At 42.1% G+C, this 26,485-nt stretch overlaps 1 protein-coding gene across 1 annotated transcript in view; it reads right to left on the bottom strand.

Moving 5' to 3' along the window:
• auts2a (activator of transcription and developmental regulator AUTS2 a) overlaps positions 1-26,485 on the bottom strand; it is a gene marked incomplete at its 5' end in the record, with an annotated part of 323,339 nt that overhangs the window by 236,404 nt on the left and 60,450 nt on the right. Inside the window, one exon of the mRNA XM_083986047.1 lies at positions 10,183-10,395. Coding sequence (XP_083842173.1) covers positions 10,183-10,395 — 213 coding nt within the window. The remainder of the gene's footprint in view (positions 1-10,182; positions 10,396-26,485) is intronic.

The raw sequence follows: 26,485 nt of genomic DNA, 5'->3' as shown, positions 1-26,485 counted from the left end.
TGAAAATTTAAGCCATGTTGTGACACCAGAGGAGAAAATCGTGGGGTTAGCAACATTATCATGATTGATCTTGTGCTCACTAGGAATATCTACAGCTAATTCCATGTGGAAATGTTATTAGTATTTTACAGCACAGTATGTTATAATGTCAGATTGTGGTGTGTCAGGGTATCCGAGGACTCATTGGGGATTCATTCTCGGGGAACCATGACTGTACAAAATTTCATGAGAATCCATCAAGAATTCAGATCACAAGGACGGCCTGACTCTCTGACTGACATCCTCATCCCTGGAGTGGAGCCCCATCACCAGTCTGCCTGGAAGTGTGTGTGTCTGTGAAAGTGGACACGGCAAGACTGGCAAAGTGAGATAAAGGCCAAGCATGTGTGCAGCCAAACACACAAATGACAGGTTTTTTTTCTCCTCCTTATTCATTTACTCACTTTCTTCTACACATGTGAAAAAACATCCCTCAAGCAAAGGAAACTTTCGGGGAAAAAAAGAAAAAAAAAAGAGAGACTGAGGCGTCACAAACTAACCAACGGCCACTGTGTGTTATGCTACTTCTGGTGAGAAGAAGAAAAACAGACAGACCAAAAGGAATTTTCAAATCCAGCTGGACTTGAACTATCTTGAGCATTCATCTGTGAGTCTGTGTGTTGTAAACAGTAGCTGATTGGATTAGACATAAGTCTGACTGCTGCACTATAGAGTGGTCCGTGTGTGTGTGTGTGTGACAGGGGCTGGACAGCTATGATAAAAGCTTCTTCAAACACCTTCGGCCCACTGCCCGGTGCTGACTGACAGCTGAGACGGGCCCGGGCTTTAAGTGGCCGACACTCTCGGTTTAAAGTGCAGCCACTTAATTTTTCACAAATTGACTGTGAGAGTTTGTCAAGAGTGGGAGCCAGCATCAGGTTGGACAGTGACTATAGTGAGAGCAGATGCTGTCTTTCATTTCATTTCCCTGCTCTGCCTCCCAACAGCAGCTACAGACTCTTCACTGTGAGGGAGCAATGAAATGACTCAGTTTAACAGTCATGCGAGCCCCCCCCCCCCTGGCTTCCTCCCATCCTCCCTAAGAGAAAAGTGACACTTCAAAAGATGCTGGGAAAGCAGGCAGAGAATGAAAAAGAAAAAAATATTAAACCATTTTCAAAGACATGTTGGCCTAGACTTGTCAAACAGCATCAGCAGCTTGTGCTAAAGACAAGCAGTTTTTAAGAGGGGACATGGTAAACACATGAGTCGTCAGTAGTAGTAGTAGTAGTAGACAGAGACAGAGACAGGGGCGGGTGGTTGCATGTAGTTGGGATTGTGGGGGTGTGAATGTGTTGTCAGACGGCCTTAAGCTGGTGGGGGGCCTCACTTGTGCAGAGAGAAAATGACAGAGTAATATGTTTAAAGGAATAGTTCAACATTTTGGCATATTGGCCCATTGCCATAATCCCTATAGTCATAGCAGTAGGTTCGTTAGCTTTAATTGTCGGTGCAAGCTATTTTTAGAACAGCGGAGCAGAGCCATGAGCTGCTCAGAGCTACGCTACGGAGGCTAATGGGATTTCTTGGTTTCCCTCATCAAACTCATCAAATACACAATCCAACAACTCCAAAACGCTCTGGTGGACAAGTTGTGACCTGCACATTCACCACGCTATGAGATAATAACAGAACGTTAAGAGACAGAAGTTGTTTTAGAGGTAAATTCATGCAAAACCGCTGATGCACGTTGCCTTCAGGGACAGTTTTTCAGCAAGCAGTCTCTGCATTTACCTCTAAAACAACTCTGTCTGGTAACGTTCTGTTATTATCTCATAGCGTGGTGAATGTGCAGGTCACAACTTGTCCACCAGAGCGTTTTGGAGTTGTTGGATTGTGTATTTGGTTTTGGAGTTGTTGGATTGTGTATTTGATGAGTTTGATGAGGGAAACCAAGAAATCCCATGAGCCTCCGTAGCGTAGCTCTGAGCAGCTCACGGCTCTGCTCCGCCGTTCTAAAAACAGCTTGCACCGACAATTAAAGGTAATGAACGTACTCCTAAAACTATAGCGATTATGGCAATGGGCCAATTTGCCAAAATGTTGAACTATCCCTTTAATGGACCTTAGCATCACATCTTGGGGCCACTGGTTGTTGGTTCAATCCCAAAGGAATGTGTGTAAATGTAACCTGTACTGTAAAGCAATTTGAGTGTAGAATATGCAGTGTTATCGTGGCATGTCATGCTGTTCTCTGCCTATAAAGAGCAAAGTGAAGCTCTGCAGTTAAATAACATCTCAGCTCGCTATCTTATCATATCCCTTTTACTGTGTTAACATGAAAATACAATAAACACAGTGGTGTAGAGACACATCCGAACACTAATTAGATGCAGCCCCAAGATGCATTAAAATGTTTACAGACACAAAGACCACAAAACAAGCCATCACGATTGGATTGGATTTGATTTGATCCAGTGCCACAAACCGCCACTGTGACAGCGACAATTCTCATCCCCATAACCGAGGCCCCCACCAGAATGGATTTAGCATCTTATCTGACAATCAGGACATTGCTTTTCTTCGAATCTCTTATTGGCTTAGTGGATAAGCTTATTAAGGGTGACCCGCGAAGCTGAAAGAGCTCAACATTATATATTACATTTTCACTGCAGATCTAAAGCATGAGAGTTTGCCCCTATTCTGAGAAAATAAAGGGCTTCAGTCCAAATATTTATACACACATGATGCACAAAGGCAAACACACACACACACAAGCGTGCGCTCCGTAACCGGCTCAGGAGATCTGACATTGGAGTTTTTCGCTTGATCTCATTACATGTGGCCATCAGCATGTGGAAGTAGGAGTTCAGTCTAGGTAAGAGACTGATGCTAAATTACACCACCGCCTCTGGCAGGCCTAAGGCAGGGCTTTTCCATCAGGACAGGTGCAGTGAGAACTGAGAATCTGCCCAGTGAGATGATTCAGGCAGCCACAGGCCAGAGAGCAGAGCCCTCCAGTTGACTGGTTGACCTGGTTAGAGCTACTCAAGGAAGTATCTTCAAACCCCGGGGCTAGAAGCTGCTCACTAGTCTCCACAGCAATTACTCCTAAGCAGTGGGACATTGACAGAAGACCGCAGCTGGATTAGGTGTGACTGAGGAATGGAGACAGCTGTGAGGTGGTGACAGGATTTTACTCAGTTATTCTGCTGAAATAACTTAGATAGATGACCTGTAGAAACACTGTCATGTCACTGTCTGTGCAGAAGACATTCAACAGCATTGCTCACACTGAAACCACACGGGATTTGTATTTTTTAACAGTTTTGCAGGAATAAAAATCATGAGACTCAAAAGGCTTGAGTGCATGTGTGCAAAAGGTAATGCCTCTTAATTCTAGAGAATTACTCAGAAAAAGGTTCATAAAAGACTTTCTCAGCTCTGAGAAACCTAGCAGTAAAAGTAAAGCCAGTGTGGTCCACTCAATGACAGAAAGTGCTAGCTTAATTACAGTACAATACACCACCTCATAATGAGCCAATATAACACCACAACCAGCTGACAGCATGTGATGCCAAGAGCACACTTAATCCCTGGTTCATTTAATGTGCTGAAGAGGCTTACATACAGATATCATCATGCAAAGCACTAAAAGTAAGATTAAACTAATCACGCATTCTTGTATTGCGGTTTTACATTTATAAGACTATTTAAAATGAATGTTAAAGAAACAACAGATACAATATAAACACTGATATCAATAGCAAAATCTATCCAATAACGAACATTTACACTTGCCAGTTATTATTTACCTAAAACCATTTACCTCTTTAACTTGTTTCCTCAGGCAAACAGTGAAAAAACTTTATTTGCTTCTATGGCAGAATCAGCACTGTGTTTGATAGATGAGGAGGTGGTTTTAGGTCATGAACTGTTCCCTTTTTTTCTCCATACTTTCCTATTTCCATTTTTTTTTTATAAGGGTTGATTCTTCTGTCATTAGTGGATTGAACTTTGTTCTCTATTTTTCCAGAAAGAATCAGGCAGAGGTCTGGACACAGCTGCGCGAGAAACTTTTGAACCCTTAAAAATTGGGGATTGTGTGTTTTTAAGGGGCTACGTCTCCCACATGGTTCTTTCAATATGGATGGAAACCATCTCAAAAAGCTTGGAGACTTGGCACTCCTATGTAGTATTCATTATTTGATTCCTATAGTGAAATGTGCTGGAGCTCAGAGTCCGAGGAACAAACTGTGTCACTGTCTTAAATCCTTATGGTCTTTGATATGGACACATTTTTGTTGAACCTGAAAAGCTTTTACTTGCAGAACATTTTACCATTTACAGCCGTCTCTTACACACATTTGATTTTTTTTTTTTCATCCTGCTCCACACTTTCCCTGCACATCGTGTCAGCTGGAGTAATGGGAGCATTTAGTCTGAGGTAAAGAATCTCAAGGTTGAAGCATGAGTTGAGTCTGAATTCTTTATAGAGTTTAATGCACAGCCCTGAACACTGTAGAAGTAAATATGACCCTTTCACGTCAGATTGAGCTCTTCCTCTGCCTTCTGATATTCATGTCCTTTAGAATCAAATGCTCCGACACAAGAAAACTACAATTAGAGACTCCAGTCGTCCAACAACACATCACTGAACACGACGCCTAAGAAAAAGACACAGTCAGAAAGACAGCCAGCCAGCCAGCCAGCCAGCCAGACGGACCAGCAGACAGACAGGCAGGTGGTTGGACCGAGATTTGGGGATGGGGTGGGGCAGACCTGAGCCCTCTTCATCTCCCCCCACACCCCCGGTGCCAGAGAGCAGATGGGCCTCACAGCACGCCCCTCTGTTCAGCAGAGCTACTGTACAAAGCAGCACACACCACAGGCCACCACTCCAACATCAGTGAGCTGAGCAGAAACACACCCCCGCCAAACCCACTACCACACACACACACACACACATACATAAGTGCTGGAGAATGACCTAGCCTTCTAGCCTTGACTTTAATTTCTTGTTACAGCAAAGAAGACGAAGCATTAAATTGTAGGAGCGCTTGTTTTATATTGTGCAAGTGGCAATGAAAGGTGCATTGTGTAGGAATTACTCCCATCTAGCGTTGCGGTTGTATATCGCAAGCAACTCAATCGTATTTTTCATGCTGCATTCACCTGAAATTGGGCAGACCGCAGACGGACGACAGCCGCTGCACGTAACGGCATAAACAAGCCTCTATGTGCGATGTCGTATTGTTTACCTGACCCACGTTTTACCTGCTTTCTCTCGACTTCTGTGACTAAAATGACATCTGGTTTGTTAGCGACGGCCGTCTGCCCGACTGCAGGTGAATGCAGCATCAGTGTAACGCTCCATTCCTCCTCACTGCGTTACCGCGGTGACTTTTCACAGACGCCACCTCCACCTGAGCTGACAGCTCCGGTGTCTCCGCTGAGTTTCCGTGGTTTCCTACCGTCACGCTGCCACTGAACGTAAAAACATGGCGACACAACATGGCAGCCAGCACCGAGCTTACCCGCTCCATGTAGATATGAATGATATGAACGGCTCATTCAGAGCTGAAAGGAACACTTCAGTTTGTTGATGGGGGGGATTACTTATTAATGAAAAACATACTTTTGAACGAAATAATCGATTTTCGTGAATAGATAACAGGAGAAGTTACACAATGTCCCTTTAAGTAAACACCACATGGAAATATATATCACTATGATAAAAAGAAAAGCTATAGTCTTACAGTTTGAGACTTGCTACCACACTTTCATCCATCTTCACTGAATCTCTATCTGCGCTCTGTTTTCACTGTGAGGCGATGTGTCAGAGGCTCTCATAAACATTTCTCTATTTCCCCCCTTGAGCTTAAAAAATCTCATAGTTCAGTACATTGGGTCAGTGCCAGAGATCGAAAACATTTGCTGCGATCTGCTGGCTTGGCAGGAGGAGGAAGAAAAAGAAGGGTAAAAAAAAAAAAAAAAAAAAAAGCCCTCTTGCTTTATTCAACACCAAATTCTCTCCCTGGCTCTTTCTCTCTCCCTCATTCTGATAAAGTCAGGGTTGCACAAAGTGCTGATAACAGCCACTCTCTCTCCACACTGAAGCGTTTCTGAACAGAGAATTAAAGGGCAACTTCGGTTTTTTTCAACCTGGGCCCTGTTTTCATATGTTTTTCTGTATATGTGAGTGATGGATAATATTTTTTTCGAGGTGGCTCCAGTATTGAGCCCGGCAGGCAGCCTGCAGCCCAGCTGACGCTCTTGCATGGGGCAAGTGGCTCCCGTCAATGTTCGCCGTAAACGAGCATTTTTTTCAAAGTGACAGGCTCAGATAGTTACAATGAATGTCCGACAACATACTAGAAAGGAGAAATTAACGTATTCAGGGTTTTTTCTGGCCAAAATTTGGGTTGAGGCGGCCGCGGGGATACGTATCTCTCCCTCCGGTCAAACGCCCCGTCCTGATCCACATCCACTGCAAAGTAAAGGTGCCGCCAGCTGTAATAGTGTAACATCCGCGCTTTTACAGCCGATTTTAGGATGAAACTCTGAACATAACGTAAACATAAATTACCATGGAGATCTAGCCGGGTTAAACAGCCAACTTTGTAGTAGGCTACAGGAGAGCCCGGCTCGCTACAGTAGCTGCAGCCCTCAGTCTCCTTCTCTCTCTACGCTCTGTGCCGGTGGGGTGTGTTTACACTCAGCACCAGGTTTGACCGGAGCGGAGTCTATGAGCCCCAATGAGCCCCGCCCCCGCAGGCACACAAGCAAGCCGCGCAACGGTCTGGCCCGGAGCTGAAATCAAACACACCCCTCCTGCTGCGGTCGAGTTGAACCAGTTGAAAACAGCGCCGCTGAGCTTCCATACCGTAGCCTACATTGAGTTTCAATCAAGATTCCAGCGCGGGGGCTGACAATTTCAGCGAGGCCGTGCCGTCTGGTATGTTGTCGGACACTCATTGTAACTATCTGGGCCTGTCAGTTTGAAAAAAATGCCTGTTTATACCGCGAACTTTGAGGGGAGCCACTTGCCCCATGTAAGAGCGTTAGCTGGGCTGTAGGCTGCCTGCCGGGCTCAATACTGGAGCCACCTCAATAAAAGTATTATCCATCACTCACATATACAGAAAAACATATGAAAACAGGACCCAGGTTGAAAAAAACCGAAGTTGCCCTTTAAGCCTTGAGACAGACCTCTGACATTTAAACCGTAACCTTGTGGGAGGACAATGCCTTAACATTTATTTATAGTGAAGCCAAAAAAAAAAGATGATGGTTTGGCTGAATAACTGCAGTTTGTTTCTCTTGTGAGAGGACAAAAAGGGGCGGTGTAGGGCACAGATGATAATCTTTTCAATTATGCATATGTCATAAAACATGACAGATTAGGGTGTTACTGAGCCCCAAGGTTGATGCGTCTAACAGCATCTTGGAAAGAGCTAAAAACTATTCCTCATTATTGTGAAAGGTATCCATGTAACCGTCTAAGCTTCAGCTGCACGCGGAGCCAAAAACATGACGTTATGATAATCATCTGTAATACAATCAGTAGAATCCTTCTGATAATGATTAACATGATTAAAGCGAGACATTATTTTCACATTTAACCAATAGATGTGGTCACTATAATGTCAAAGCCACTGACACATGATGAGTTCAACACATAAGAGAGTAGCTGAGAATGTGGTGAATGTGCTTGAGCATGCATGTGCACAAAGCGTTTGTTGTGTGACTGTGTGTGTGTGTGTGTGCGTGCGCTCAAGAGATCAGGGTTGTACTCCATTTGCCAACAGCCTAAACACCGCTCATCATGACCAACATGCAGCCACAGCCAACTTCAACCCCCTGCCAAAGTATCCAACACACACTCACGCCAACAACACAAGACATATGAATAAAAGGTGCACAACATGTACACTCTACTCACTTGGTATCTCACATGGCTCAGTGCAGTCATCATGTCTGTACTGAACTGAATGTACAGCCTTTACAACAACCTTGGACCTGGCAGGTAGCGCCATCTGTCCATTAGCTGGTACAGTACGGGGACAGACGTGACAAAAGGCAGCAGCGGTGACCCTGGCAACAGAGGTCTGCTGCAAAGGCTACAGGCTACAGTTACTGTATGCTGCACTCACAATTACTGTACATTGTCGTGTGACTTGTTAAAAATAGGAGCCTTTGCGAAGCGGTTGCGACACCGATCCACATAACTTCCTGACTGCCGGCTGAGGGATTGTCTACTGAGCAGCAGCTACAGCCATGAAACTGCAGGATGCAACACATCTGGCATCATTATCTGCAGGATTTAAAGCAAATCTTCTCTAAAAACAAGCAGATTTTTGTATTAGAATTTAAAAGCAAGAAATAACAACATCTACCCAAGTTGTTTTTTTTGTGCAACAACCTGCAAATCTGTTGACAACAGGAAAGAAAGAAAGAAAGAAAGAAAGCAACACCACGACACGTACTCTTCCTATAAACCTACTACTGTGGAGTCAACGGTGAATATTTAAGCTAATGGCGTGCTTGTGCCTTTGAGTTTCCCTCCTGTCTGCTTGTCATGCAACCATCCACACACACACACACACACACACACACACACACACACACACACACACACACACACACACACACACACACACACACACACACACACACACACACACACACACACACACACACACACACACACACACACACACGTCCTTGAATAAGCAGCTCAAAAAGCCTGACCCTCTACCAGAGAGATGGTGAAGCGTAACCTCAGAGTCTCCGCTGTGTCTTTGTTTGTATAAACAGTCAGTAGTGATGTAACAGATAGTCCTTGCTGGTGGAGATACACCACTGCATCAGTGTCCCATAAATATTTATTAGTCACCTTGACACCTTGCTACACACAAAAATATGTTCAGGCATATACACCAATTTACACTAACATACCCTTGAAGCTATAGTCCACATTGACGGGGCATTTTTCACTCTATTTCTTTGCAAGGCCCAATCTATGTTCAAGTTTGTAAAGTCTTATATCTCTTTGCAGAGGGAATTTCTGTGCATTCATCAGCAACTGTCGCCTCAACATACAGTACAGTGCAGCATATGACAGCTGAAGCAGGATGCGAGAAGATGAGAGACCTGGAGAAAACCTTGTTAAAACTCTCTAACTGATCCAGATGATCACTTTCCTGTCTGTATCGTTCATTTTTTTCTTTTTCACAGAGTTTTTGCTGGTAAGTAATAATAACAAAACAGCCTCTACATGGAGTGTGACTTTGTACCAAACCTTGTGAGAATACTCTTAAAAAACCGTCAGACTGACTCAGTCCCGAGAGCCAGCAGCAGAACCAATGGCTATCATTAAACCGACACCACAGCTGTAAACACGATTACGGTGTAAACTTGCTGCTGCATTGGGGAGTGTCACTCCTCCTTTGGAACGGTTTCATTGACGCTACAAACATCTGTGGTTTAATTTCTACTCACTGCCAATTGCACACATAAGCAATCTTATAATATGTATGCAAATATATTATATAACAGTTATAGAAATCATTCCGTTTTGTTGCAGTTGATTTTGGCTGAGAGACTTGCATGGATTACACTTTCACAACAACACATTCATTTAGTTTTAGAGAAAACCTGGACAGGACACACAGACTGTGTTAACACACCAACAGCAGCAGCATATGGAGCAATGAAAAGCCTTGAAATTCCTGGATTCAGGAGAAAAACTAAAAACTGCAACATTTCTATGAATAAACATCTCCAGTCATCCCACACCCAGTGATTGTGGGCTGAATGAACTGTTAAAACGCCTCTGCACTGGCTTCACTTTAAGAACACAGGGGTTTTTACGTTTTGCACAGATTACAGATCTGTTGCAAAATGACCACCGAAGCAAGAGGAAGAAACCGAGCTGCACTAATATTAGTCATTTAAAAAAATCTTGGAAGTCATCCTGTTGACAACAGATTTTTCACAGCGTCATGAAAATGTAAGGTGCACTGCTGAACCCATGTTACTGAAATAAAACTGAATTTCAGAGAGAGATGACACAACGGAGCATCTCTAAAGCCTGCAACCACATCACAGCTCATAGCAAACATCATACACTGCTGTATTCGCCACATTTGATTCATTACACATACCGTGTGTTCGTAAGGTAAAGCAACTTAAACTCACCATGGAGTGTTTCTTGTTCAGGTGCTTCTTCTTCCTCTTGCCATGTGAGTGTGCCAGACGGGGGTTGTTCTCCTGGTCTGAGGGCTGGTGGTAGTGGTGATTGTTCTTGCACGGCTCCAGGCTCAGGCCGTTGGGGACCCTCGCGGGCTTTTTCTTGTGCAGGGGCCCAGCCTCACCCTCTCTGCACTCCTGGGGCTTTAGAGTCATATTCTTCTACAAGAGAGGAAAGCACAAGAGAAATGTTAGTCATGTTAGCTTTGTAAGGGATTTTACAGCTTGGGTTTAAAGGATTCTGTATTCATTCAGTCAATCAATAGTGAAAATCAACTCTTCAGAAGGTGTCAGCACCTTAGAGAAGCTGGTCATAAACATGTTACAGACCTTGACGAAAGAGGTAAATATTCACTAACTTCGCTCACTCTGCCGTAGATGCAGCGAATTTTACTCCAAGTTGAGGAGCAACTGTGCAGAAAAGGCCTTTGATACAGTGAAGCATCACCACAGTTTCTCCCATAAAAACACAGCAGAACACCAAGCGGCTCTTTGTTAGAAATTCTTTCCACCATTTAGCTTTTATTTGAAAGTATACAGTAGAGAAGCCAACAGGAATAAAAAGAAAACAGACAGTGAAATGGGACCCAGCTGGATTTAAAGCAGACAATGCAGTAAGCTGGTGTCTTAGACCATTTAGCCCGAAGGACATCAACAAGGACAGTTTCTGATTGACTGCCAGCCAGTGCTAAAAATGTAGAAACCAGCAGACAACTCCGTGTTTGTGGAATTAAGTTAAGGGAATAAAAAATGTAAGGTACTTTCTTGCATGATCAAATAGACTGATGGCTAAATTTGAGTTCTGACGCTGGCAACCAAAAAACTAAATTCACTTTTCTGGAAAACCTCACTTGATTCTTAATGATCTCTATGATTCTCAGATGTAGTTACTAAGGGTTAGTACTGCAGCGATGTTTGTCCATAAAAATAAAAACAAATCTTTCAAATATTCAAAAATAAACTCTCAATTTGGAGATTTTCCATTTGCGTTCTGCACGCCTACACTCTCCTCTAACTGCACATATGGGGGCCAGTTATCCAGGGCACAGGTTTAATAGAGCAACCTCAAGCAATTTTGAGAGAGGCTACAAAGTCAAGTGTTGCAGCACATCCGAGCATAAACCATAACAAGTTCAGCAGTGATGCGTTTGGGGTCTAGAGGGTCAAGCAAATGAGCCTGACACAGGTTACAGAACTTCTCAGCTGTCTGCGAGGTGATGGGATGGAAGTGCAGGCCTCAAGAAAGATTGTGAAATGACTGAGTGATTGAGACGTGCAGGTCATTCGTGAGAAGGTTTACAGGTTTACAACCAGAGGTTATCAATACACTGAGGAGGTGGACGTGAGCAAAAAACACTACAAGATTCTCAAGAGAAAAAAAATATGTGTTTGTCTTTGTAAATGTGCACAGACAACCGTGTCCTATGTTCAGTGTGCTGGTTTAGGCGAAAGCTGTTGCATTGCAGGTCTGAAGTAAAAGAAGCAGGGATAATGATGAGCAAAAACTGAGACTGAGCCTGTGTTTACCTGTAAGGTAACATTTCTGAGTCGAGCTCAGATCAGCAGCAGCACAGCACTAAACATCAAAACATGGAGGTTCAGTCTGCCAACACATAAGAACTACAGCAGAGAAACAAGGAGATGTGATGAACTCCAGTTTATTTTTCAGGGTATTATTTTCCAAACAGATGTGGTTATAGAGTTTGATCAATGTTACTATTCACCTGCTGCTTAGATAATGACTGTAATGAATCACCTCCATCCACCTGTGTGCCACAATGAGGAACAAAGAGCCACTAGCTGTTGGAGGGTACAGTAACTAAATACATTGACCCAAATACTGGATTACAATTTAAAGATGAGAGTGTTTCCATTTCATGTCACTTTAAACTTCTACTTCAGGAAAGGAAAAGAGGAAAATACTGGATCTTTCACTCTTCTACAACTTTGAAAATCAAGCTTTCACATCCAAACTAAATGACCATTGCTATGGCTACAACCTGTAGCAGCACCTACAGTCCCCACAGTAGGAAGTAATGAAAATGATCTTCAACCATTAACCATACTCGGCTGCCAAATGAATACTTTTTGTTAAATTAAACAAATTTTGCTGCTAATACATCCATATTTTTAACCAAAGCACAAAAATATGAATGCTTTCAGTGAAGTAATTTAATTTTTAGGTGTTGCAACCTTAATTAAAAGACCTGAACCTGTCTTCTGCTGTGAATCCTCTCACATTCATCTCCTGGTGCATACGCTGGCATCTCTCGCTATTCTCTCACTGCAGTCTCAAGGGAGGTGGGGGGGGTGGGGGCTCAGTCCAGTAATTTCTTTAGCGGTGGTTTATATTTATTCAGGAGTACTTGAGCTGGACTAAGCACTAGTCCACAAAACTGTTACTCGGTCCAAGATTTATCCCACAGAAACCACTGTGAGCCTCAGAGTTGGTGTACACTACATATGAGGAATGAAATCATGGCAGATTTTCCACAAAACACTGGAGAACAAAATCCCCCCACATCTCGAGCACCAGCACTTACTCACTGGTAGACCACCTCGGAGCAACCTTAGCGTGCCTGCAGAGAATTACTCCAGCAGTGTTACAGATATGCAGTGCTGTCAGAGGGATGAGTTTGATGAGTGTGCTACTGGCACTGACTCACTAAACCATTTCTAAAGGCCTCCATTCACACATAGAAAAACAAGTGCATGCATCCACTAATCTTGTTTGCCTTTTCCGCCCACACTCATCCAAGGCAAATAATGCAACATGACATGCATTGTCAGCGCACAGAATAAGTGACAAAGTTATGATGGGGCTGAGAGAGGCTCCATTGTGCCAGCCTTCCGCATGCTTCTAAGCCTCCAAACCTACTGATTGCCTGGAATAAATTATGCACAATATGTTTTGCCTGCTCCCCGAACAATAGCAAGACAAATTCCTTATTTCAGTGTCTTATGACACTGAAAGGCAAGTAATTGCTCAGTATGGCTCACTCTCTCCATTGGCTTTCATTACTATGATTGTGTGGCAGTGTACAAAGTGATTGCACTGTGGCACTTGGTAGCCGTGCATGTCTGCAGCAGGTATCTTTGCTATCTGGTACTGTACTGTAGGCAGGCAGAAACTCTTATTCACAGATGTTGGGTTATTTTTGGAGGGATTGTTCAACGTATCACATCCAATGTGACAGAAAAACTCTCAAACCTTGTGTTACTAATGTTATTTCACACATAACTAATTTACCTAAGTAATCTTCTCTGTGCAGCACAACGTGTGTGCAGTTTGACACTACTTTTAACACAGCTCTGTGGAAGGTGTTAGATGTCAAGTTTAAATCTGTTACATGAAAAATACTTCAATGCTAATGGATCTGGCTTCTCTAATGAGGACAAGTGGAATAGAAGAGTATATCTCATGAAGAGAGAAGAGATTTGTAATTTTTATATAGAAAAAACAAATGATTATTCAAAACAGTATTTTTCTGCACCATAAGGCATGACTGGAGGGGTCTATACCGTTCACTGTTAATTTGTCACATAGCACACGTGCAGCTATGCCTGCAAATTGGATCTGGACACTTTTCAAAGTTGTAAACTAACTAATGCCAGAAGCCGCCTGCAGTATATTAATGTAAGAAGTGCACTGCATGCAATTTCCTGCTGAATATTCCAAACCTGCTCATTAACAATTCATTTAGAGACGAATTGTAACTCTGCTTCTCCTGAACATCCACCCTGCTTTGTCTGGAGCCTGCAATAAATGTGGAGAACGAAGTCTGTGCTGCTACTTTAACAATGAGGGGCGAGAGTGAATGAAACAATGGAAAGCTCTGCTTGCCAAAAAATAAATGCAGTTTCAACATAATAATGTGAAATGAGTCAGTGCATAAAGATGATGAATAGAAGGGACAGAGCGCAGCCAGTGGACGATTCCAGGAGGGGTTCAATAATCAAGCGCAGCGGCTGAGGTAATGGCACACGTCATGGTGGACGTAAAACTCACATTTGTGTGTCTGCTTTAAACTTTGTGTGTTTGTGTTCAAGAAGTAGTAAAAAAACAACAACAAGCACATCTTTCACTGTGTAAATTGGCATGATTGTTCATTTCAATAACTTCACCAATTACATCATACAGTATAGTTCTCTCCTGAGATTTATATTATAAGAGTACATTTTTGGCTCAGTCCTTATGACAACCATCATCTCATTTTTACATTTTCTGAGGGAATTTAATTTAATTTGACACATTTTAATCCGGCGTGGCTCTGTGGGACTCTCTATGTTTCTCTATTCACTCTTGCTTTGTCTACAGCAGCAGATTTAACAAGCTGGACCTTCTCTGGTCTCTCTCAGCACCGTTGACATTTGAGCCACCAAACAGGGAGGCCAGCGAGGGTCTGATCAAAGAGTGCGATCAGCTTGTCTTACAGAGACAATTTAATTAGATTGGTGGCAGAAAACAGGGGAACAGACAGAGATGGTGAGAGATGGAGAGAGCACTCGAACGCACCAGAGGCTTAATGAATGTGGCTTCCCCCGATACTATTGCAATGAGCACCAAGCTCAAAGTACATCTGTACATCTGACACTCTGCCTCACATGCACACACACACACACAAAACTCAAAACTCTACATGACAATTAACATAGTAAACAATAATTGGAGATAAAAATGAATGCTAATAAACGACTGATAATAAGAACAATCTCTCCTTGTGGGGTACTCGAGGACAACAGCCTATATTAGCTTCATCTACCTAGTTAAGTTGAGCAGTGAATAGTCATTCTTTAGGGAGTCCTTGACCTGATTAGCACACTTCCAGTAGGTGTGAAATGGCATTAAGCAAGCTCTCAGTGTCGGGTCAAACCAGCTGATGGGTACTTCAACCTCTGCAGTTTGTGGTGATGTAACCAATTACAGATGTGATTAGAGCAGCTCAACAAACCCAGGTACTGTAATAACGATGTAAGCACATGGTGGTGACTGGCCCAGCGCCTTCTCCAGGCTCCTGCTGCTGTGTGAGTAATGCTGTTTGTGATCTACTGTACATTACTGCACATTAACGCTGGCAAATCTTATGAAACCTTGCAAACCTTGTGTACGCTTTGTCCAGTCTTGAATATTGTATATTCACTTAACTCCATCTATTTACTGAGCCTCTAACCTCAGAGCAGCATAAATAAAAAGCTCAGAGACAATAATCATTAATAGTATTTCATTTAAAGGGACAACGAGGAGTTTCTATTTGGTTATAAAAAAGTCTCATGTTAATGTGGATGAATCTACACCACCCACACTTGTTAATGGGCCCACTTTCGATAAATATATCGTTTTGTCTCTATCGTTATTTTGTTATTATTAGTGGTGGCAGAAATGCTGGTCGAGCCGGCCAGCTTTCTTTACTTTCGGTTTTGCGGCGAGTCATGAGAATAACGCAGCCGAATCGCCGTTTATGGTCAGAACTACGACGGTATCTGATCGTCTTTGAACCTCTGACTTTAATTATTGATGAATGAAAACATGAGTCTGTCTTGCGCCGGTCAAAGAATTTCACAGTGCGCACGGAGGCTCATAAATGTAGTGTGAAAACGCTTTGCTTTTCCAAAACTCCTCGTTGTCCCTTTAAACATTTCTGTGAATTCCACAGGGGGAAACATGTTTTCAAAGGTTTTGGTCATTAATCAACTTTAAAAAATACTAAAATGAGCCACAAGACTTCTATCCTTCAAGCATCTAAAGGATGTGAGCTCCTATAAGCAGAGATAGGGTCTCTGGTGAGAGTAAGAACAAATACAGCGGCCATTTAAAATCTGTAAAGTGTGAAAGTTTAATCACACTTTGGACTGAAATGCTTCTATTTGTTCTGTTTAATCAGTTTAAGACATTATTTGACTATTTCACACAGAGCCATAAGTTCACCGACTGCACGAACAAAAAGCATTTTCACATGATTTTGACATTTTGTACATAAATGGCAAATCGTGAATATTAATAAGTAGATTAATGAAAATAATAAAATAAACAGTTGTGTCTCTAAAATATTTCAAACTTTGTATTTCATTAAGCCAGATCATTATCAACCTAGCAGCAAATACAAAAATCTGCACTTCAGTGTTTATAATGACCTTTAGTTTCTTCAGAGGGCAGCTGAGGAGGGATATCACTGATTACATTTAAACATAAAACAACATAACTATATTCAAACTTTGTTTGAATGTATGGATTTGCCGTTATTTACATTCTCTTTGTATGGGATTTAATGAGACAGAAACCAACATTAAGTAAAAGCACATGTGAGTTCCACACTGATACTGGAGGTCACTAACGCATGGAAAATACTGTAGAGCTTGTATTACAAGGATTAATTCAATTCTTGTGCTATGATGAACAAACTACTGTATCGCTCTCGACTTCATGTTCCAGACGGCTCTGGACTAAACGGTTTGAAGATTAAGAACAGCTGGAATAACAATTTGGCACTGAACTCATAGAAAAGTACAGCGTGAAAATAAAGCATTGTTTTATGCATTTTAACTCGTAGAATAATGTTAAAGTGTCAAGAGCACGTCTAACAAACACACATCTTTCTTTCTTTCTTTCTTTCTTTCTTTCTTTCTTTCTTTCTTTCTTTCTATCACTGTCTAGCGGCTAAAGCCTCTCAGCATTGACCAGCGTTGGCATCCACGACACTGACCAACTTGGACAAACACACAGCCTAATGTGTCTGTGGAAAACAATGGTGAAAGCACACGCTCCAATTCAGACCATGTGAGGAATTCAACAATCCAACAGCCACATTGATATCCATGCACACTTCAGCACTGGTCTTTTCACTGAGCTTTTAGCTTCTGCGAAGTGTAGCTTCCTCGAGCAACTGACACAAAGTGAGTGACGCTGCACCAAGCAGTTAGAGGAGAACTACTTTCCTGCAAGAATGAGACACGACTCTAAGAGAAAAAAAAGTGGTAGCAAAAGGTCTAACAAAAAAAAAAAAAAAGAAGAATCAGCAATCCAACCAGCAAGCTGACCTGCAGCTCCGAAAAATCAGACAAGAAAAAAAAGAGCAGAGAGCTGCCTGAGATGACAGCAGCATCTGAATACAGACAAAAAAAGAGCAGGAAGTCAAAGGCCAGATAACAAGATCCTCCACAGAAAAAGAACTGCTTTAATTTTAATATCTGTTAGGTGATAGAAATAAGCATTCATGTTGACTTCTGACCACGTTTTGGCTGATTTAATACTGGTGAATAAAAAAAACAGGGCAGTGCCTGAAGAATTAAAGGGGAATTATAAATACAATGTCTGCTGAGATCTAACAAACACTCCAGCTGCATTTACAGCTAATTTTCTCATTGAGTGAGTCAGCCTTTGGAAACTCGTTGAATCTGAATCTCTATGGCTTGTAGACTAGAATGACAGAATCCCAGTTTGTTTGCAGCTATTATAAATGTAGAAATGTTAAAGTGTAAGTTTAGGGAGGTTAACTGTATTATTCCACAGCATGTCTCAAGGCTAGTGTCAAAGCCAGCAGGAACAATTTCTAAACACAGTGCTCCAGTAAAAAAAATCTTATTTTGTGACTTACTGAGGAGAGGAACCCTCTTCGTCTGTGCTGCACTAATTGAATGAGGGTTAAAGCTCTGGCATCCATACACAATTGTGTCATTGTGCAGCTGTGAGGACTTTGAAATGAGCACACAGGTCGCCATGCAGTTCAAACACATCACAATACCCCATTATTTTCCTATGTGCAGTCATAGAAAACATAACAGAGGTGAAGATGAACCTGACAACAGCTCAGTGCTGGTCACCTCTGTGGGAGGCAAATAGAATATACTAATAATACTGAGGGTAATAACAATAATTACCACGACAACAAGAAGCAGGCCCTTCTGTGATAATTACAGTCCAATCCCAAATACACTAAACTAAACCAAACTAAACTAGGGTGATCATGATGATACTTCCTGATCGTCATCAGCATAGGGAAGGTGATAACATGCTGATATTCTTACTGCTGTGTGTCAGTACAACCTCCCAGAGCTCCAGGCAAGGCTGTGGGCTGTGAGCTCTGTAAATGACGTTAATCACGTAATCATGAGTCATGTTGTCATCCTCAGGTTGTGGCAAATGTTTTGACTCATCGTAGGATCTGCCCTGTAATCAAAGGAGGTGTCAGATTTCTTGCTTCCAAAGATGACATTGACTTTCTTTGTGTCTTCGCTGTGCACCAGTGTCTATGTGTGTCAATGGTGAATGGAGCCCAACACACCACGGTAATGTTCGTTTTGGCCGACCGTTTGGCAGAAATGCGTCCTAGTTTCAGTCGATGCATTTTCAGGCTACAGATGTCACCTTGTTTGTGGACAATTACCACAGTTACAGGTGTGTCTCACAAGGTGTCCGTGTCACTCTGCTTTAAGTGGCGCAGCCTGACTCACTTCGGTAAATCCAGTTAGCATTTCCAAATAGAACTGCTCTCTCTGATCTAATCTAGCACGGTCCTTCCTGCCAACTTTGTATTACCGCACCTGTTCACTAAAACACAGTTCAGGGTCTGGGTTTGGTTTGAGAGGCAACATTATGTTGTTGCATAGCAGCAATACTCTGATTCGTCTTTAGCAAATATATACAGGACAACATGGAGTTGTGTAGGTCACCAACATTGATCTTGAAGCTTCATCTCTTCTCCTGACTGAAAGTAACAGTAATGTTAGAGCAGCTGATAGTTACCTACATTAGCTTACCTTTCTATAAATGTTGGTGTGCTGTCTGCATGTCTTCATAGTCTGCTTCATATTCTCTATGGGTGGTGGGTGTATTTATATAGTCTATAAATCTGTTTCTCACCTAAAAATATTAACATCAAATCACATTACTGATGGATACGTTCCATTTTCCACATGGTGTGTACATGCAGCGCTACGCTATACAGTAGGAGACAGACTGTAAACACGTCGCAGGAAACCAAAGACAAAACTTCAAACCTCTTTTCAGTTCAGTTCGTCTCTTCGAAAAAACCAACAGTCTATCGAGCAACTGCAGCATCTCAGAATAGACGCAGGTGCTCACACAAAAATATTTAAAAAAACGCACACACACACACCACGGCTGCTGAGCATTTTCAGGTGCGGATGAGCCAATGTCTGCGTTATACACAGAACCAAGATAGGACGAGTGGAGCTTTCCAGGTAGGCAGTAAATTATTCCCTCGACAGACATAACCATCTACAAGATGTTTGTTCACCTGCGTTAGTTTCCTTCTGTCTCATAATAGCACTCAAACAACAATAGCGGAGCCTGACAAAACAGTGTCCACTTTAAAAAAAAAAAGAAAAAAAGAAAAAGCACACACACTTCTCACGTACAGACAGACAAAGACACCGAGCCAATTTCCTGGTACTAATCTCAAGATAGCAGAGACTTTTTTCTTTCCATTGGAGTCTGAAAGGTGCATGAAAAAAAAACGACAAGGGGATATCCTGTTTATGACAATCTGATTTCCTGGTTGTTCAGCAAGTGTGGATTCTCTTTCTGGGAGCACAGACGGGGGCCAAGGGGGAGCGAAGTAATGGGAGATCTGAGCGTGCAGATTCCATTTGTATCTTTCAGTCTTATCAGGAATCCTGAGAGAAAACACAACAACTGATTTGTCCAAATAAAACACCACAGTGACCCGTCCCGCACACGTCGTATCAAAGGCTGCGATCGAATGGCATGCATCGTGGCCACAATAATCAGACTTGAAAAATGACATGGCCATAATGACAATGTTTCATCAGGTCTGTCAAGAGGTGGTGAGAGGGTAGAATCCTACTCCACAAATAATGTCACTCAGTGCAGCTTGTATCCTTCTGGTTCAAGCTCAATCTGCAAATGTCGAGTCAGTATGTTTACATGACGCTTGAAAAAAAACGAATTAATGCCTAAAAGGGATATTCCGGTGTAAGTTTAACCCATAGGCGGCCTTACCTATATGTTTCAACCGTTTCAACTGAAACGGGCCCCAGCCACCAGGGGGGCCCCCAGCTGCCAGCCACCAAGTCAAAGACAGTACAATAATTCATCACCTAGGTTTGACCTTAACATACACACACACACAGGCCTTCATCCACCACACACACAAACAGCTCTGTCCACCGTGCGGTCACACACTCGACCCCTGATCCGCTCTACAACCGAGGCGTGTATCATGCCACACCGCGACGGTAGCCTACTAATCGCTCCTAATTAATAATACTAATAGTAAATATCAATAACAACTTGGCTTGCCTTTGAAAACGGCCCGCAAACTATCAATAGACCCTCGTTTTCCTTCTCCCAGTATTATTCCTTTTCTCTTAGCGTTTCTAATGTCCTTTTGTTTTCCGTGCTTTCCTCCTGACGTGCGCCCAGTTGCGTAACCTGATGATTGACGTCTGTCAATCACTTACCTCCTCTTTTCTTTTTTTCCTCGGGTTAAAATGCCTCCAAACAGGCGATCTATGAGTACGTCCTAACTTAACAGAGAAATAAAACACAGCGAGAGCACAACTAAAATGTGATATTATTGGCAGCTTATTTACAGATTTTAATAACGGAGGAGACGTCTGTCCGTGGTCGTGGTGCTGAAATAACGCGGAGCACTTTGCTCTCAATACTTTTGTTGCCAATTTAAATTCAGAATATTGTTAAAGCATGTAGTTTTTGACTGTGTTAAGATTCCTGTTCATGTCTGAAAATGTACATAATGATTTTGCTTTTTGATGAAAGCCAACTTCAGTCCTCGTTTTTTCTGCTAAGTCCTGGTTTCTTGCCCTGATAGTGATTTTAACACTTAATGTGTTGTGCGTACCTGGGATGCATGGATAGTGCGTTTACTGCGTCCTCTCGGGTTTTAAAACATCAGCGACACATGGGCACATAGCTGGCAAATAATTTTATGTTTAACAGGGTAGGGCCTCATATGAAATATTGAAACCCACTGAAATATTGAAACCCCCCCCCCCCCCTCTTCTCCAGAGATGAAGTCTGCTAACCGCTAGCTTCTCTAGCTGTAACTTAGCAACTTTAGCAAAGACACCACCATAACAAACAGTTTACTGATCCACGCGCAACCGATCAAAAAGCCACTTATAGCCACAAATAATGCTCAGAACAGCACCAAACGTCATCAACAGTACAAACAGGGTCCCAGCACATAATACGAGGCATCAAACACCTGTTAGCTTAGCCTGGTTTCTATTGAAAAGAGACGAAAACAACTCACCCACTCTCCTCCAGTTATACGCTATAACGTTATGCAGCAACTTTCCGCGTCCAGTATAGAGTCCAGGCACTGACAACACACGACCTGAGTCCGACAGGCAGCACAAACATCTGGTTTCAGCGGCCACTGGAAGCCAGGCAGTGACCAACACACTGACCACTTGATTCCCCCAGTTCCAGCACATAGTCTCCTCCATTTCCAGCACATAGTCTCCACCGCAGCTCTCCCTCTTTCACTTTTCTCCTCCATTTCCTTCAGCTTGGCTTCAGTAAACTCGGTCTCAAACTGATAGGGGCGCCCATCGAAATTAAACCAGTCGTCCTTGTTGTCAAACTACACAAATTCAGCCGTGTTGTCCCTTCTGTAATGTCTGCTTCACTATGCAGTCTCTTCCGGCAACGAACGGCGTCTGATCTCGCGCGTGACGTCGCGTAATCTCGCGCTTGTTTACGTGATTCTCTCCAGCAAAAAAGTTAAAAGTAAAGTAAGTAAAGTTAGAAATGCCCAATTCCGTTCATTTCCCTGTGAACACTCGATAATAACTTTTATAAACTGATAGGCAAGATACATAGGAACTTTGGCTGCATTATATGGAGTAACGTTATAATACACACACAATTTTTATCCTTGCGCTGCGGGACTCTACTTTACTTGGTAATCGGCTCCACGCCAGCTGACTACCTGTAACCATGGCAGTAACAAGCAGACGTCACAGAAGGGACAACACGGCTGAGTTTATGGAAGTGACGATGAGGTTACACCATAGACCGAGTCGGCAAGCAAGGAAACGTCACTTCCGGTCAGGGCCGTGGGGGAAAACAAACCGTTTTCCCCATACACACTCATGCAAAAAGGCGGTATTTTAAACCTTTGTCAAACGCTTGTCCGCTGTCATTTCTTGGTTTGAATCACTCCTATATGCTGTCAAAGGGCTATATATTAAAAAACTTATCATGATCGGGTCGATTGTTGTCCGTATATTTATATTTATATTTATATTACGACAACAATCGACCCGATCATGATAAGTTTTTTAATATATAGCCCTTTGACAGCATATACAAGTGATTCAAACCAAGAAATGACAGCGGACAAGCGTTTGACAAAGGTTTAAAATACCGCCTTTTTGCATGAGTGTGTATGGGGAAAACGGTTTGTTTCCCCCACGGCCCTGACCGGAAGTGACGTTTCCTTGCTTGCCGACTCGGTCTATAGTTTGGTGAATCTAATGACGGACATTTCCCACTGGATGTTGCTCTTTCAAAAATGATTTTGACATCTATCATCAAAAAGCATTTACAGTGGATCAGCTACTGTATTTCCTCTATTGTAGCTAACTGTGGCCTATATTTACCTTGACTACAAAAGCTAACAGGCCTTTATTTGAGGTATTTTTTTAAAATAGGCACAGACAGGTCTTTATTTCTACTTTCCATATGTATAATTTTTTAGCATGAAGCCCATGGTTTTCTCCCATTCGCCCTGTTTAAGTTTAAGTGCATTTCATGTTAACACAAATTGAAATGTATTTTCAAATTAAGCTTTTAGTGGACAGAAAAGCAATCTGACTCTGGAACAAGAGTAAACAACGATGATAATTAAAGAATGTGGATTTAAATGAACAAATAGAAAATATTTTTGCTGGTGCTGAACATATTGGCACCTTCCATGTATTTGTATGGGGAGAGGATAAGGCACAAGGTCAGATTAGGAAAGACACTCTGCCCTGGACTTATTGGTTGCTGTGGTGGGTTTTCCTTATTTTCATTGTTACACTGCAATGCATGCACGTGTTTTGTGTTTGTGTGCATACATGTGTTTCCAGCACACATCCTAACAGGAGGGAAATCAGACCTTCTGCAGAGACGCCAGCAGAGCACAGGACTTAATGAAAAACAAACATATTCAGCATGAGCCACAAGAACCCACAACATTTACCCTGATTAAATAAGCATGAGGAGCAGAGATACAGCCTGTCAGCCTGGCTTTTTTCATGTTAATTACGCAGTAAGCAGAGCAGGCAGAGTGGCCCTTTAATGGGTGCAGAAAGAAGTAAACCAACAGTGTTTGTGTTGCTGTGTTACTAAATCAAAGCGCTGATTTCTTTGTGTAACGGTATAGAAAAATATTCCAGACATACACGTCAGCTGGCAGGTTGTCTGTTGTGTTCAAAAGAATACGAATGAAAGAATTTCAGTGTAAGGCAAAAAAAAAAAGCAAGGTAACATGCACACTAGCCATGTGGTGACAACCTGAATAAGCAAAGCACACTGCGAAACAAGATGAAGTGCAGACGGTACTGATCAAATGAGAACAAACAACAAGGAGGGAAATAATGTTGTGCTGAAAATGATCTCAGCCCGAGCAGCATTGTGGGGTGGATTTCGCCCTTTGAAGCTGCCCTTGTTGGCTTAAATAATTACACCTAATTGCTGACAGATGTAAAGGCAAATGAACCATTTGCTTAAACAGGCAGAGGGATTGCTTACGGTGACTGCACTGGGTCAGAGCTTTTATTGGATTCTGCCATTCAGTATTACTAAAGAAAATTCACTTTCTGCCTAATGGGCCAATTGGTTTAGCTGTCTACAACCGAATATTCACCCATTATCAAAGAAATCCTCTCATGACTGGGTATAATAAGTTGTCCATGGGCAGCAAGACAGAATGCATTCACATGAAGAAAAAAAGCATTATTTAACTGAAAGAGGTCATAATATCTACTAACACAAGTATCTAATGATGTGAAGCTGAGCCGTTTTAAATCCCTTTATGATATGAGACAGTGGCAATACAGAGTAACCCCAATCACAATGTTATCAATTTCTGTAAAATAAAATAAAAACTATGGCAATGGCGTGGCTGGAAAAAATGTGTACATTATGTAAATATGTGCAACCATGTGTAGTATGTAAACCATGAATGGAATAAATAATTTAAAAAAAAGAAAGAAATGAAATGACTGTGGAATGGCAATTTCATGTCACTTTATTCTTTAATTATTAAAGAAAAACACATCATTCTATAAACACATGCATGACACTGAAGATTATATAATAATGTGACTTGTTTCTTTACACGATTTGTTTTTATGTATGCTTTTTTTAATATACTATAACCATGTGTAACTACACCTGCCTGTAGAATAAATGCAATTGTGCACAGAAGCTGGGCACTGTAAAGGACTGTCTTGAAATGAGGAAAATATTCTCCTCCAATAAATGTGCCTAATGCTGTTTTGAGCAACAGGCATGGTGTAATTGTCTTTAGATGCTTTGCAGGACCATGTTTGAGGAGAGAGCCTGGAACAGTCCACTGGTGCCAATTATTGCCTCGCCATTAGATGAGTCTGTGTGAAGATGCTGCTGAGCATCCCGTAACAGTGAATATATTCTGGTCCACTTTATTGCAGTTATTTTGTTATCTACAAATTGACAAATTGTCCCCGAGGTGGTAGCTGATAACTTGAGAGCACCATTACTCTCAAGAGTGACATATCAATTTAACATAAATAACTTCAAATGAAACTAAATCGGCCATCTGTAATGATTTACATTCCTTACTAATGCACTCAACCATCCATAACATGAGCTGGCACCGCTACGATAAAACAAATCTCTCACAAAGTGCCGTGTCGGATGTATCAACAAAAACATATGCGCAATAAAGTACAATAAATCCCACGCCGCTTCATCCTTCATCCTGCAATGTACTGAATTACACTGGAGTCAAACATGTTCAAGAAATATGTGAGTTGTGCCATGTTTGTGACGAGATTTAAGAGACAGCCAGCAGCACTGGCACTGCCACATGCATGCCAAACACACACAACATGGAAGAGCTACTACCCACAATGCCGCCTATGTTCGGTTAATTACAAACTGACAACCTGTGCACAAACTGAATGAAAATGCTGCAGAATTTGGAGGAAGTGAAGCACTGGAGATTTGGATACTCCAGTAAAGGCTTTTAGGAGCTGGAGGGAGGACGATAAAGAGCAGGAAACCAGTGGCAACAAAGAAAACTAACCTCCACGTACATGCTTATTACCAAGATTTAACTGCAACAAACCTTTTGTCTGCAATGCATCATGGAAATTACAACAATTTTCAAGTCTCTATTTATGTAATGTGTTTATTAGATGGTAAGGGATTTCTTCATTCCTATGGATTCAAACCAGAGCCTTGTTTGATCATTCTGGAGCTGTTTCATTGCCAGAGGGTTAAGCACTGATCTGGGTTAAACTAGTGGTGGTCACTATTGCCGGGGGCTTCAAGGACATCTGAACATGAAGACAGAGCATTACCAACAAACAGCCCACTACATCTATTGAGGTACCAAGTGGGCTGCTTGTGCTGTAGCTATATAAAAACATATACAATAAACCACAGAAACATATAGGCTTAGACATACAGTATAATTATCAAGTGTAACCTCCCACGGCATCTGCACACCATGCAAATCCACTATTCCTAATATAATGCACTGCATCTCAATATTAATATTCATATGTCAGTGTCTTCAATTGCAGCAGCCAATGGCATTCAAGACCATACAAGTCTGCACAAGAGGATGGTGGGCACTTTCTGAAAGAATAGCCAAAGCTGTTTAAAGCACTTTCTTGTGAAAACTGCTGAGAAGTGTTTCTGTTCTTCAGCATCTGAGATGCCATAAAGTTGAATCAACACCTCTCTCTCTCAGTTTCATGACAAACGGAAAATCAGAACCATCCTGAGGGAGAATTTATTACAGGATTGTTTTGTTACATTGCAGCAGTCGTACCTAATAAATTGTCAGCTAGGGTGTTCACTGAATCCAAGACATAAGAAAAACTAAGAGGGTCTGAAAAATGAACCTTTCAACCAGCGGAACAGTTTGATGAAGAACGTGTAATACCTCAGATACGGTACATTGATACAAAACATCAGCTGCTTCTCGAAGAGTAGGTAAAACGGGTGTTTTTGAGTCTTCTCATGACTTTAACAGTCCATTTTCTG

The sequence above is a fragment of the Trachurus trachurus genome (genome assembly GCF_905171665.1).
Source record: "Trachurus trachurus genome assembly, chromosome: 14".
In the NCBI taxonomy this organism is placed as follows: Eukaryota; Metazoa; Chordata; class Actinopteri; order Carangiformes; family Carangidae; genus Trachurus; species Trachurus trachurus.
This window is presented reverse-complemented; position numbering and strand designations above follow the sequence as displayed.